A 14,933-nucleotide genomic window follows, 5' to 3' on the forward strand; every position below is an offset into this window, starting at 1 on the left:
TCCCCCGGGACTGCAGCCCTGACACCACACAAACAAGCCTTTGACCACGTGATGACACACCGCACACACGCTCGCACACTGGTGGCACCTAGGAAGAGTTCAAATACATACACAAAATACCCAATCAATCAATATATTTCACATTTTTTCAAATGATAAGATTTTAATTTATATATATATATATATTTATTTATTTATTTTTTTTTTCATTAGTTGATAAGTGATATAAGAATATATATATATATAGAGCATAACAAATAAATTATAATACATTTGTAATCAATTATAATTTCAACTTAAATTTTATAACAAAAATATATTCATTTTAGTTGTTTATAAAGGCATGTATGTAAACCTGTCCATAATTAAATGAGCTTTAAACAGTTTAAACACATTAGATATATGACTGAAACTCACAGCTTAGTTGATTTTTGACTTGACAAAGGAGAAAAACCATATAAAAGTCAGGGATTGGAGGTGGTACCTGTCACAAATCCAGCCCTTGTTGCTCATTGGTCGCTTGCAGTTGCTGCAGTTGATGTGTAAGGTGGTGGAGGCTTGATTCAGACACATGATGCCGCCGCACGTGCTCAGTTTGATCACCTCGTTGCTGACATTCCACAGCTCGAAGCGCTGCAGCAGGTCGATGTAGGACATGTACCAGTGCTCCTGAAACACAAACACACACAGATTAAAACATCACGGCTGGATCCGAAATCGCCCCCTATACCCTCATTCACTATTCCCTACATTAGTCCACTCATACAGTTCACTTGAAGGAGTGAATGAAAACCACTGAGTGCACCGGAAGGACTGCCGCTTTGGCATAGTTTGCCTGCTGTTTAATAATCATTTGAAATGGGCAGCTCCAGTAGTAAGATTAAAGGATTTATTTTGAACTCTGTCACGGAAATTATGTATAAACCCTAGTTAAACAATTTAATAGTCAATTTACAATGAATTTGTACGAGCGCTTTTAAAATGAATGAATGGATGATTCAGCAGTGAGCACCATCTTCTGGCAAGATGCGACTCTCATTATGTGCATTAGTGCATTATGGGTTATCGCTAGCCGTTGAGTGTACATCAGTTGTACACTCGTTTTTGCGGTGCACTGTGGGATTGAATGAGTGCACTCGAGAACGTCCACTATGGTTTCGGACACCACTAAAAATGACTGTACCCTATTTGAGGGTATAGGGGGTGATTTCGGATACAGCCCAGATGAAGAAAGCTACACTTCCTGTCAAAGGCGGGCGGTTTTCCTCACCTGCGTGAGCTCGTCGATCTCCTTACGGATGCGGTCGCCCAGTACAATCAGCATGGACACGGCCATCTGCACGTCGCCCTGCTCGGCGTAGTAGCACAGCATCTCCTTCACGATGGGGCAGAAGAACTTGGGCGGCAGGTGAGGCGAGAACAGCAGCTGCGAGACGGAAATGAGACTGAAGGACTCCATGGGAGTCAGACACGTGCTCTCGGCTTCGCTCCCGCTGACGTGGGGCGACTCGGGCTTCTCCTGCACCGGCTCCGGGGCCGAGGGATGGTCCATGATCTCGTGCCGTAACGGGAACGCCTCCTGAGGGAGCAGGTACTCGGGCTCCTCTGCTGGAGAGACCACAGTCTTTTCATTTCACTTTTTACACCTATACCTGTGAGATATGCTTGGATGTGTTGACTTGACTTGATTTCATTTTTATTGCCACATCAGCTTCACAGGCTATTTCATGGCAAACAAAGATTATACATTAGAAAAACAATACAGTAGTACACAATACAAAAATTTAAATAAAGCAATTATAAAACAATTTTTATCCATAAAAAGTTTTGTACATAAAGATTCTTTAAATTTACTTTTGAAAGTTTTTCTGGGTCCATCTTATAAAACAAGTCCTTAAGAGTTTGTCCTGATAATAACCTTTGTCTCATGACATTAAATATTGGGCAGTCCAAAAGCACGTTTCACAGTCAATATTGACATTTTGGTGCTTCTTGACCAACCTGCCTGGTTGTCGTGCTCCATGCTGTAGAGATCATCGTCGTCCAGTTCAGCGTCTCCAAACAGATACTCGGCCTGACCCTCGCTGCCCTCCGTCTCCTCGTTCTCTGCACACAGAAACACATCTTTATACACTGTTTGTAAGGATTTTCTGGCAGCTACAAATCTGGACTGAAGGAGTAATTACTACATTACACATTCCATAATCACAAATCAAAATCCATCTTTATAATAACTGAGGCAACTCATTAACCCTGAAGTGTTTAAAGGGTTAGTTCACAGAAAAAAGTACAATTCTCTCATCATTTACAGGTCGTTCCCAATCTGTATGACCTTCCCCCGGATTCACAGACAAGGCTTAAGCCCAGTCCCAGACTGAAATGTAAGTCTGAGCTGTTTAAACTGAAAGAAACTTGCACTGATTGATCTTAAAATGTGACCCTGGACCACAAAACCAGTCATAAGGGTCAATTTTTCGAAATTGAGATTTATACATCAACTGAAAGCTGAATAAATAAGCTCTCCATTGATGTATGGTTTATTAGGATAGGACAATATTTGGCTGAGATACAACTATTTGAAAATCTGGAATCTGAGGGTGCAAAAAAAAAAATCAAAATATTGAGAAAATCGCCTTTAAAGTTGTCCAAATGAAGTTCTTAGCAATGCATATTACTAATCATAAATTAAGTTTTAATATATTTACAGTAGGAAATTTACAAAATATCTTCATGGAACATGATCTTTAATAATTTTGACCCATACAATGTATTGTTGGCTATTGCTACAAATATACCCCAGCAACTTAAGACTGCTTTTGTGCTCCAGGGTCACATATGTATCAATGCCTTTGTTTTGTCTCAAGAGGGACACCAGTAATGTTTTTTTTCTAAGGCACGTTTATAAAAATGACTTAAATGTCCCTATTGGAGTATGGCCTAATCCTTGCTCAGTCTTAACACTGTCTGTGAAACCAGGCCTTTATGTCTTCTGTGGAACATAAAAGGAGATGTTTAGCAGAATGTCCAAGTTGAAAATGCACCATAAAAGGAACCCATATGACTTGTGTAGTACTGTATATTCCGTCTTCTGAAGTCATACAATTGGTTTTCTAGAGGAACAGACTTAAACTGAATCCGTTGCTCAATGTCGATCATATAGGTTTGGAATGATGAAAGAATCATTATTTTTGGGTGACCTATCCCTTCTCTTACAAATGTTTTGTGTTTTCCTGAGAAACTTTGCATTCGCTTGCAAAACTATTGTGTTCTTTGACAGCAAAGTTTAATGTGCAAACAGAATGGTTTTGCGAGCAAATGTAAATGCAAAGTTTTGCTGGAAAAGGCAACGATTTTTCAGAATCAGAAATCAGAATGAGCTTTACTGCCAGGTATGTTTTCACATACGAGGAATTTGTTTTCATGACAGAAGCTTCCACAGTGCAACAGAATGACAGCGACAGAACAAAAACACAGACAATAAAAGAAGTTAAAATAAAAGAAATAAAAAATTGAACAAGTAAATAAGGAATAACAATATATAAATTGACAATTGTATGTGCAGGTATATTACAATAGACAGTTTTGTATGTACAGGTATATTATGTGCAAATCTGAGGTGTAGACTAAGTTTGTGTGTTAGATAAATAAGATTTTGTTGATTTTGTGAACAACGCAAAGTTTCTCGGTGAAACACAAAGGTTTGCAAGGAAACGCAATGTTTTTCTGGGAAATCAAAGGTTTTGCATGCAAACGCAAAGTTTCTTGGGGAAACAAAAGTTTTGTGAGCGGATGCAAGGTTTCTCGGGAAAAATACAAAAGTTGCAAGCAAACACAAAGCTTCTCGGGAAATGCCAAGGTTTTACAAGCAAATACAACGTTTCTTGTGGAAACATTTAAACATACATTTTTAAAGCAAACATAAAGTTTCTCGTAAATTTTACTGGGAAAAAGCAAAGGTTTTGCAATTGAACAATATTAGGGACACTCAAACGTTTTGTGAGCAAAAGTGAAGTTTCTCATTAATCTCATTTCATTTATTGGGAAAAAGCAAATGTTTTATGAATGAAAGCAAATGCAAAATTTCTCAGGAAACGTAAATGTTTTGTGATTGAAGGCAACGTTTCTTTGGGGAATGCAGATGTTTAGAGAGAGCAAGCACAAAGTTTGCTCTGTAAACACAATCTAGCTGATTGTATCTTGGCACATGTTGCATTTCTCTTTTATTGGTCTCTCATCAGGATGTGCTGCGTGTTTATATGTCTGCGTCTCACCGTCATTGTTGTTTAGGGTGGTCTCCAGGCTGTGGAGGTTGTCTTGTCTGTTTTCTTTGTTTCTCTCATTGAGAGCAGCGCTCATCTCCTTCATACTGAAGCTGCAGTACAGGAAGCAGGTAAAAGATAAGCATCGATGAATGATATTAGAGTTAAGATTCAGAAATGAAAAATCACATGTGGTAATATCAGTACCTGTTGACGAGTGGGAGGTTTCCCGATTTATTCAGGCTGTGATTGGTTGACAAGGACGGATTAGCCAGCTCTGAAAACATGATTCGCAGCATTGTCCATGTGGTTGATTCCTGGATAGTACAAACACATAAAATAAGAACTTCTGTAAAACAGGGTCTGAAAGGAAACTGCAGGGGATTTGTGAATTAATCCAAAGCTAATCTTTCAGTATTAATCATAAAAATATGCATTCAATTAAAAAAATAAACATGGAAGCCTACATTAGATCATTTTATACTGGTCTTATGCACTATATCAAATTTTTTTTTTATTGCAAAATGTATTAATAAAATTTTTTACTTTTTAAAATATTTATTTTATTTAGTTAACTTACATATGAGGAATATTTTTTAATTGATTTATATATTTTTATGAAAGTTTTTTTTTTTTTTAGAAAGAAAATCAATAACAGAGAACCATGAACATGCAAATGTGGTCTAAAATCATTGAGATATTAATTTAACATCTCAGGTGGGACTTCAAGAAAATATTGTAGGTCAAAGAAGTTCAGCTGACAAAAAAGATTCAAATACAAACAAACCCCATCAAAATCCATCTGTACCTGCGGTCTGTTGAGTCTCTTGGCGACTTGAGCGTTGTGCTCACAGAGTTCGGCGAAGGGTTTCCCGCTCAGCAGGTAACTCTGCGCGGTGTTAATGAACCAGTCCATCCCGACACTGCTGCCTGCTTCACTCTCAAACACACTGAGCGCGCTCGACACCTGCGCAAACTGCTCCGTCACATCAGGCTTCTTGAAGAAGAAGATGGGGTACCGCCGATCGCCACCCGGGTAGGTTTTACGCCCCCCATCCCCTACAGATTGGGGAGCTGTAAAGAAATACAAGGTTCTGTTAAGAGATACAATGTAGTATTAACACCAAAAAAAGCATGAGAAACGAATAACTACACACTTACAAGGGTTTGACAAAAAGACATAAAAAAGGCAGAGGATGTACAATAAATAAATAAATATCGTAACATAAAAAATATCTTGTATCCGTGCAGCTAATTTTGAATGCAAAAATATGTTGGTCAAATCGCACCCTAACACAACAGAAATAACACAATAAAATAGATGGGAATTATTACATTTCTCACATTTTATATTTTTTAGTCTCTAACAAACTAGAGGTTTTCTATGGAAGCCCATTTCTGCCACTGAATAAAAAATTAAAAAAGGTAATTGCAACTTTTTATCTCACAATTTTGACTGTTTTCTCAGAATTGCGTGCTATAAACTCGCAGTTGCGAGTTATAAAGTCAGTACTGTGTGATAAACTCGTAATTCTGAGAAATAAAGTCAGAATTGCGAGATATAAACTCACAATTGTGATATTTTTAAAAATCTCAGAATTTAAACTATATTATTATTTAAGATTGAAAACTCGATTTAAACTCGCAATTGCGAGTTATAAAGTCCAATTCTGAGGGGGGGAAAAGACTGATATGTTCTCAAAAGTTTATATTAGGGGTGCACCGATATGAAAATTTTGGCCGATACCGATAACTGATAATTCTCTGGCGAATCTGACTTTATAACATGCAATTACGAGTTTATATCCCACAACTCTGAGAAAAGCGTCACAATTGCGAGAAAAAAAGTCACAATTGTGAGAAAAAAAGTCACAATTGCGAGATACAAACTCGCATTTGCTAGAAAAAAGTCAGAATTACAAGATAAAAACTCGCAATTACCATTTAAAATTTTTTATTCGGTGTCAGAAATGGGCTTCCATAGTTTTCTGTTTTTACATGCATCTTTAGTGTTTTTCATAGTGTCGATTTTTGGTGAACTGCATGGAAATCAATGTGGTTCAATTTGACCCACAACATAAAAATTGTACCCAGTTTTTCAACAGCACAGGAGGGTTTGCTGCAGTTCACCCGGGTCACTCACCAGTCATAAGACTCTCTTTAGCAGCAAACGCCAGGTCTCCAAACAGCCCAAAGCAGAGTCCCTCAGGATTGGCGCGGTCGACGGGTCTGCTGGCGTCTTTAAACATGTGCTGATACAGCGTACTGTCCTTGGACCCCGACAGCAGGAAGTAGGGGTCGTGCTGGTGCCGCCACACGATTCCTGTGGTTACGTCTTTGTGCTCCTCGAAGGTCGCGAAGGGGATGAACGGCCTGCGGACGTCCCACACGTAGATGTTGTGGTCCACCATCATGGAGCAGGTGGCCAGGTGATATCTGCGCTCCGGACGCCACTTCACCCTGGCCACCGACGCTATGGTCTGAACACAGTAGATCTCCTTCACGCGGTTAGTCGACATGTCCCAGACTTTCACCATCTTGTCACGTCCGCCTGTGGCGAGCCAACCCCTACAAGACAAGAGACAAGCGTTATATACACAAAACAGAGCCAGAGAGATTGAGGAAAAATCCAAGTGGATGAAAAATGTGTAACATTTACCAACTAAAATTAGGCAAAAAAAGTTAGCTTTTAAGTATTTATTAAGTAGAAGTTTTGAAGAAATTATTTAGAATTTGACTATTATGTTTTTTATTCTTCCTTCTTTTTTAAAGTTTCTTTAGTTGTTATTATTAAGAATTTTTACAATTGTTATTATTATTTTTTAATTATTATTTCAATCTCATTTTATCTTCTTTTTTAAAATGTTCACTTTGTATGTTTCATAAGTCATTAGTTTTAATTTTATAATAATAATTTATTAATATTACTAATAATAATATAAAATTTGTATTTGTAATAATTTTTTATTATTATTATTACTTCCCTCATTTTATTTTCATTTTTCCATTTAATGTTTACTTTAAGTGTAAGTTTAGAATTTTAAATTGAATTTTACTATAACAACAACATCAATAATAGTAGTAATTAATAACAATAATTGTATACTAATTGTTATATTCTGAGCTCATATATTATATTCTTCTTTAAATGTTCACTTTTTAAGTTTGTCATTATTTAAATTATTATTATTATTTATAATTATATTCTCATTTTATCTTCCTATTTTTATTTTATTGCGATCTTTTTTTTTTGTATTTTTAACATGCTGACCTGTGAAGCACTTTGTACATGTGAAAGGTGCTATTCAAATAACAATGTTATAATTTTAATACAAATGTATTCTAATTATTATGAGTTTAGTTGCGTGTGCACACACCTGTCCTCAGGGTGCCAGTCACAGCAGAAGACGGGTCCGGTGTGCGCGGTGAACATCCTCTCGTATCGGTCGGGTCTGCGAATGTCCCACAGCTGTACGTTTCCATTCTCAAACGAGGCCGCAAACGTGAAATAATCCTTAATACTGAACTGCACATCTCTCACGCTCTCAGACTGACCTGCAAAACACAGACTGGTGTTCACGGTGTGTACGGTCTCTGTGTAGCATCAGATTTAGTGTCTAAAATGCTCCAGATGTGCTTCTCATTAAAGTGCATTGAAAATAGGTACTTGGATGATGTTTTGTGGCTGTATAATGTGTAAATCATGACAGAATTCTATTTTTGACATGTGACCCCTGCTGGCAAGCAAACTGTCAAAAATGAGTTCTTTTTATTGATGATGATATATGACTTGTTGGAATATGGGACAAAAAATGACTGAGCTACAGCCGTTTGAAGGCGATAGTCAGCAAAGATGATTTTGAGAAAAATTGAGTGAAAGTTTTCTGAAGATTGCAAAGAAAAAATCACCAAGCAACGTTGCATATTTTCTTCCATTTCTTTTCTTAATAATTACTATACTATTAATCACAATTATTAAAAAAATAAGAACAAAGATGCAAAAAAAACAGTAGTTTAATCAAGAGCAGCGAGTGATTCCTCTATTCTTTTAATGTTTGATTAGATCTATATTAAGACCTACTGTAATGCATGGATCTAATATAATGTTACACATCAGATTTTTTCCCAACCATTAACTTAACGTTCATGTAAAACATAACAGATTATGTTTGTGTGAATCTCGCCTAGACATATTTTGCAATAATGTACTTTACAGGGAGATTATGCACATGCTTTGCAAATGTTAGTCTGCGATCCTTTTGTTTTCATCAGCATGGGTTTGAAAAACATATTTCACTGGTTTGGACTCATGTCATTGAGAATTCAATATGAATATTCACAAAGCTGGAACGCTGCGCTTTGCAACAATAGACCTACAACTTGTGGTGAGAAGCAGCAGCAGTCATCTAGAAGTGAGCGGAGAAAAAGATACTCCTCTCAGAAAACGTACAAATAAAAGATTATTTTGGATGTTTAATTACTATTTGGAGCATTGAGATCACTAGAAGAGGGCTTCTTTTGCCTGTAGCTCAAAATTAGACCGTGTGCATTCACACTCATCTTGCCAGCACGGGTCACATGTGCAGATGCTGTAGTAAAGCCAGAGAGACGCTCATCTACCAGAAAAGGTGCTGACGCTCTCCTTCTTGCGCAGGTCAAAACACTTCATGAATCCGTCCTGAGAGCCAGACAGCAGCATGTTGACCTCAGTGGGGTGAAAACAGACTTTATTGACCGTGCGCTTGTGTTCGGTGAACAGCTGCTCCTGTTTGTTACGGCAGGGCCGCGCCAGATTCCATGTCACCACGGCTCCGTTAGTGGCGGCGGTGGCCAGCAGGTTCTCCTCCATCTGATGCCACATGACATCCGCACAGCTGAAGTTCAGCGAGGGTTTGCGTCCCACGCGCAGGTTCAGCCGCTCCACGAAACCGTCCTCCTCCAGACCGTAAATCTTGAAAATATTTCGCCCGGCAACCACCACCTGAAACATAATGTGATCAATCACAAGTTAACTGTATCTAATGACAGACTGAATATTAATTTACATACTACTAATCATTTAAATGACAAATAATTACTCAAATATATACATACTGAAACAATACATAAATTATTAATAATAATACATATAAATAATAGTGCTGTCAAACGATTAATCGCGATTAATCGCATCCAATAAAAAAAAGTTTTGTTTGCATAATATGTGTGTGTGTACTGTGTTTTATTATGAATATATAAGTACACACACATGCATGTATATATTTCAGAAAAATATGTTATGCTTATATATTAAATATATTTATTTATAATATAAATTATATGAATATAAATATAGGCATGTAAATACACGTAAATATTTTCAAAATATATACTGTATGTACAATATGTGTATTTATATATACATAATAAATATACACAGTATACAGTCTATACACACATATATTATGCAATCAAAAACTTTTATTTTGGAAGTGATTAATCGCGATTAATCGTTTGACTAATAAATAATAATAATAAATCGATTTAATTTAATTAACAAAACACTTAAGACAATTAATTATTTAATTATTAATAATTTATATTAGTCATTGACAGATTGAATATTTATTTAAATATTAATAATCAGATAAATGACAAATAAATCACTAAAGTATATATATTTAAAATAAATTAATTTATAGTGATAAATATGAACAATAATAGATCTTTGAAAACTTCATGAACTTAATGACAAATTATTGAAATTAAAATATTTAAGATATTTTGCATGGCAACCACCACCTGAAACATGTTGTGATCAATGACAAGTTAACTGTCTCTAATGACATTACCCAAAAATAGTATTTTGAATATTAATATTTATTATTGAGATTTAATTATTATTTATTGATATTAGTGATTGATCAATTTAATATCATTTACATATTAATAATCAAATAACTTGTGTATATAAATTATTACATTATATACAATTACATTATACATATTATAAACAATAAATCAATAACAATAAATATAAATAATCATAAATTAATACATTTTACACAAAATATTTTGCCAAGCAAACATCACCTGAAATATGTTCTGATCAGTCAAAGGGTAACTACATCTTATAAAAATAGTATCCAAAAATAGTATTTTGAAAGTGAATATTAATTATTGACAATTAATTATATTATTAATAACTGATATTAGTCATTGACAGATTAAATACTAACATGAATTTACATATTAATATAATATAAATTACAAATGTAAATTACTAAAATATATACATTTAAGATATTAAATAATAATAAATTAATAATAACACTACACATAAATAATTTAATAATGAATAAATAATAAATTATATAAATGTAAATACTGCTTTATTATAAATTATATAAATGTAAAGGTTATTGTAATAATTTTATATTGATCAATTTAGTCGTGTGAACCATCATAAAACAGATTTGAGTAGAAAAATCTAATTGGGCACTTTGGCTTGTGTTGTGAATATAATTTTCATCTCATTTTCACCTGCGTAGCATCCCGACACACGCTGATGGCGTTGGCAGGTGCATCCAGGTGGCAAAACATGGTACAGCCACTGATAGTGCTGACCCTGGTCATCTTCTCCATCTCAAGCTGCAAAATCAAGAGAAAGAGAGCAAACAGAGGTGGAAACACAAAGAAAGAAGAGATCTAGCTAAAAACTCTAAAATCTCTGGCCAGCAGGTGGAGGACAGATTCATCAATATGAATGAACATCTCATGGTGGCGATGTTACGAGGTGCATTTACATCTCCAGCAATTAAAGTCAAAACATACAGTAATAAAGTGAGAGGTTCACTCTTACGCTTTGTGTGCAAAGCCCGTTCTGTTGAGTTTATTTTTTTAAATAACCTTTCTCTTGCTCATTCACTGACTCCACACCAAAACCTGAGAAAATGAAGCCAGAAACAGCAAAAACATTTTATTGTGTTTATTATTTCACAAAAAATTAATTATATATATATATAATTATTCATTATAGATCATATATGTATAAGTAGATAATTGGATGTTTTTCCAAACAGTTTATTGTGTTAGAAGCACAAACACCTAAGGGAATTTTAATGCTACTGTTTAATTTAAGGCAACACACAATTCAGGGTTTTTTTTTTTCTCATCTCACCGTCTGTTTCTCGCTCACAGCTCGAGCTAAAAATGACACCTCGCGTGACAGTCAGTGCGTGACGTCACGCACACCTTCACCCGATCGTGGTTATCATCTTAATACAGAATTACACACCGACCTGCAGAACACAAACAAGGCAGAAACAGAACAACAGAAAACATAGCAGCCAAAAATTAATCAAAATAAATAAAATAAATAAATTAAATGTAAAAGTGATATCAGCAAAAAAATGAAAAAAAAATAAATAAATAAAATAATAATAATAATAAAATAAATAATAAATAAATAAGTGAAATGTAAAAGTGATATCAGCAAAAAAAAAAAAAATAATAATAATAAAATAAATAATAAATAAATAAGTGAAATGTAAAAGTGATATCAGCAAAAAAAATAAAATAATAATAATAAAATAAATAATCAATAAATAAGTGAAATGTAAAAGTTATATATATATATATATATTATTTTGTCTATAAATAGACAAATAGATACAATATAGACACAATAGATTTTATTGCTAATATTATTATTATATCTATTAGTACAGTGCATGTTGTGTAAATATTTTATCTGCTGCTGACTGCGGTCAGCCAGTAATTTCACTGCAATATCAGTTTATAAATACTGTTTTCTCATTAACATTAGGAAAAAGAGCGCATGACTTTGTTATTATAATGCACAGAAATACCAATTAAATGTAATGATTTTATATAAGGGTTTTGTCATATTCACCTCAAGCATACTGGGAGATTGGTGCTTCGAGAATCGAGATTATACAAATGTAATACATTTTGCAACACAATGATATTACAGCTGTATTCTTATTATGCATGGAATATTATATGTAGTAAATATGCGTAAGTTTGTGTTTCGGAGCTCGTGGCAGTCACTTGCCACAACAAAAGTGCAACAAAAGCTCAGTACAGCAGTAATAACTCATGCAGCACGAGTCAGTAATACAGCCTTCGAACATGAATGTTCAACTGTAATATGAGTTTAGATATCGCTGAAATAACCGCGCAGAACTTACCCTTTTAAAAACAAATGTGCCCGTTCATGGGAAGCGGATGTAGAATCATTGTTTACGTTCGCGGCTGACGTCACCTCCGGTCGCTCGCTTGGCTCGCTGCTTCAGTCAGGCCGCAGGAGAGCTGCACAATCTGTTCACATAACGCCTTTAAAAATTCACACAAAAGAATATTTGTCATAACACATCCCGGTATGATAATATGCTGTGATGTCGCTTGCTACATTTGTTTGTTAATGTTATGAAGTCTGTGTTTGCATTATCTCTCTCTCTCTGTCAGTCATGTCTGTGAACCAGAGCCTGTATAACTGTGAAGATCCAGCTGTGTGGAGAGCAGTTCATGCAAAATACTGGAGTGTAGTAGAAGCCAAGTCAGCTGTGAAGGGGAAGACATCAGGAAAACTCCTGCAACTGGACAGATGGTTTGACTTCTTACAAGCACACACTTGAAATTACAATATTGCTAAAAATGTATACATTTAAAACAGCACGTTATGCAAGTTATTTGATTACATTCTAAATAAAATAAATGTAAAAAATGATTGTAATAATGTTAGTTAATTTTTGCTTACTCATCAAAATTAGCCATTACCATGCAGTTTAACACTACATGTGAAGATATGTGAACAACTACAAAAATATTCAAGGTCTCTCACAAATTAATACATAATATGTGTTTTTATGTTCATTATTGTATCTACATCAGGATAGGATTGAATATGAATAATAATAATATAACAAATGTAAATATAAAATACTATAAATACTAAAGTAAAATAAATTACAAATATAAATGCTAAAATATATCCATTTCAAATAAATGATAAAAATAAAATGTATATATAATCATAAATTACAAATATAATACTAAAATGTATTTATAAAATACATACATTTAAATATTGTTAAATTATATACATTTAAAATGAATGTATTAATTGTATCCTTTTAATTTATATTTTTTGCCTACTCGTCATAATTAACCATGAACTTGCAAATTGACAAAACCTTAAATGCAGTTTCACTAGCATTTCCTTTATTTGTTATGAGCCACATTTAAACACCCAAAATGTGTTTTTATGATCATTACTGTATTTGTATCAGAATAGAATTTAATATTAATTTATATATTAATAATTATAAATGACTCAAATTTAAAAACATAATAAACTACAGAAATTAAAATATGATTAAATTGTGAATTATATAAATAAAAACATTTTTAAAAATCACATGAACACGAAAAAAATATATATATTTGAGTTCTCACAAACACATTTTATGTTCATTGTTGTTTCTGCGTCAGAATAGAATAGAATTGTAGATGTAGTAAGTCTTCTGTCAGGTTTCAGGAGGAGCTGCCGGCAGCGATCTCAGCCCGATCCGAGCGTTCCCTCACACACGCTGAGCTCGTCAACATCATGGCGTGGAAACTGACTGTAAGCGCAACAGAAATAGATTCACACACTACGTAATTAACAAGAACCATGATGCCGGAAATAGGCGAGTGGCTCACTGGTTGCATGCGGTGACGTTCACGCTTATGACATCAGATCAGTTGTGCACAAGTGCGTTTCCCTCTTTGATGACTGACGATGGATACTCTCCAACAGAAAGGGAAGTTCAGGCCTCGTTTGCAGCAGCTGATTGGCTCAAACAGCGAGGAGGCGGTTCAAAGCTCGACCAGCAAAGCTTTCGGTTTGTTGCCTGACGTCCAAGCGGCGATTACAGAGCTGTGCAAACTCAAAGGTGTCGGGCCAGCGACGGCATCAGGTACACACACACCCATCAAATCACACATGCATGCAATAACTGTATTAATATGCATCTAAACTGTCTCTATCAGCCGTGTTGGCGGCCGGAGCTCCGGGTGAAGTGGCCTTCATGGCTGATGAAGCTGTGGAGAGCATCGCTGAGCTCAGAACGGTCGAGTACACGGCCAAACATTATGCACTTTTCCTCCAGAAAATACTGAACAAATCATCCCAGCTTAATAAAGGTAAGAGATTTAAGATGCATGTTCAGCTTAAGTGTTCTTCATGGGGATCTGACTGCGATGTTTGCGGTCTCAGCGGACGGCCAGCGGGACTGGACTCCTCACAGGGTGGAGCAGTGTTTATGGGCCTGGGCCATGGCCAATCAGATTCAGCCATCATTATTACAGGAGTTCAGTCTGATGGATGCAACACACACTTCTCTGGCCAATCAGAAGCCAGAGAAGAGGAAGACAGCTGATGAAGAGCCCTCGAAGAGACAGAAGACGGAGAGATCCTGAAGAGCAGCACTTCTGTGTTATTATCTGAATAATATTATATTCAGCACTTTCCTTTGCAAAAGTTTGTCTTTTTGAGATATTACTCCAAGATCACAAAATGCACTTCACAATTGCTTTTCTGAATTTGTAGTTATGTGTTTTAATAAAGCAATAAAATCTTTGTAAAGATTACAACCATTTAAGTGTTTTCTCTAATGTTTGGATTAGGAA

General features: G+C 35.2%; 2 protein-coding genes across 3 annotated transcripts in view; one reads left to right on the top strand and one right to left on the bottom strand.

The window, feature by feature from the left end:
* Positions 1-12,502, bottom strand: part of wdr24 (WD repeat domain 24) — a 13,753-nt gene extending 1,251 nt beyond the window's left edge. The window contains exons 1-13 of the mRNA XM_016458848.1: positions 12,452-12,502; positions 11,419-11,539; positions 11,101-11,183; positions 10,782-10,889; positions 8,880-9,240; positions 7,637-7,814; positions 6,403-6,827; positions 5,068-5,333; positions 4,467-4,576; positions 4,272-4,372; positions 2,002-2,106; positions 1,271-1,608; positions 485-669 (exon numbers count right to left, since the gene is read on the bottom strand). Of these exons, the coding sequence (XP_016314334.1) occupies positions 485-669; positions 1,271-1,608; positions 2,002-2,106; positions 4,272-4,372; positions 4,467-4,576; positions 5,068-5,333; positions 6,403-6,827; positions 7,637-7,814; positions 8,880-9,240; positions 10,782-10,883 (2,171 nt within the window). The 5' untranslated portion in view covers positions 10,884-10,889; positions 11,101-11,183; positions 11,419-11,539; positions 12,452-12,502. The remainder of the gene's footprint in view (positions 1-484; positions 670-1,270; positions 1,609-2,001; positions 2,107-4,271; positions 4,373-4,466; positions 4,577-5,067; positions 5,334-6,402; positions 6,828-7,636; positions 7,815-8,879; positions 9,241-10,781; positions 10,890-11,100; positions 11,184-11,418; positions 11,540-12,451) is intronic.
* A 9-nt stretch (positions 12,503-12,511) lies between these two features.
* Positions 12,512-14,933, top strand: part of LOC107667226 (uncharacterized) — a 14,618-nt gene continuing 12,196 nt past the window's right edge. Inside the window, exons 1-6 of one of the 2 annotated variants that reach the window (XM_016458847.1) lie at positions 12,512-12,640; positions 12,729-12,870; positions 13,794-13,887; positions 14,062-14,221; positions 14,295-14,447; positions 14,521-14,737. In XM_016458847.1, the coding sequence (XP_016314333.1) occupies positions 12,731-12,870; positions 13,794-13,887; positions 14,062-14,221; positions 14,295-14,447; positions 14,521-14,723 (750 nt within the window). In that variant the 5' untranslated portion in view covers positions 12,512-12,640; positions 12,729-12,730 and the 3' untranslated portion in view covers positions 14,724-14,737. Of the gene's footprint in view, positions 12,641-12,728; positions 12,871-13,793; positions 13,888-14,061; positions 14,222-14,294; positions 14,448-14,520; positions 14,893-14,933 lie in introns of those variants that run through there. The other variant, XM_016458846.1, reaches the window with a different exon arrangement.

The sequence above is a fragment of the Sinocyclocheilus anshuiensis genome, unplaced genomic scaffold, assembly GCF_001515605.1.
Source record: "Sinocyclocheilus anshuiensis isolate Anshui unplaced genomic scaffold, SAMN03320099.WGS_v1.1 scaffold415, whole genome shotgun sequence".
In the NCBI taxonomy this organism is placed as follows: Eukaryota; Metazoa; Chordata; class Actinopteri; order Cypriniformes; family Cyprinidae; genus Sinocyclocheilus; species Sinocyclocheilus anshuiensis.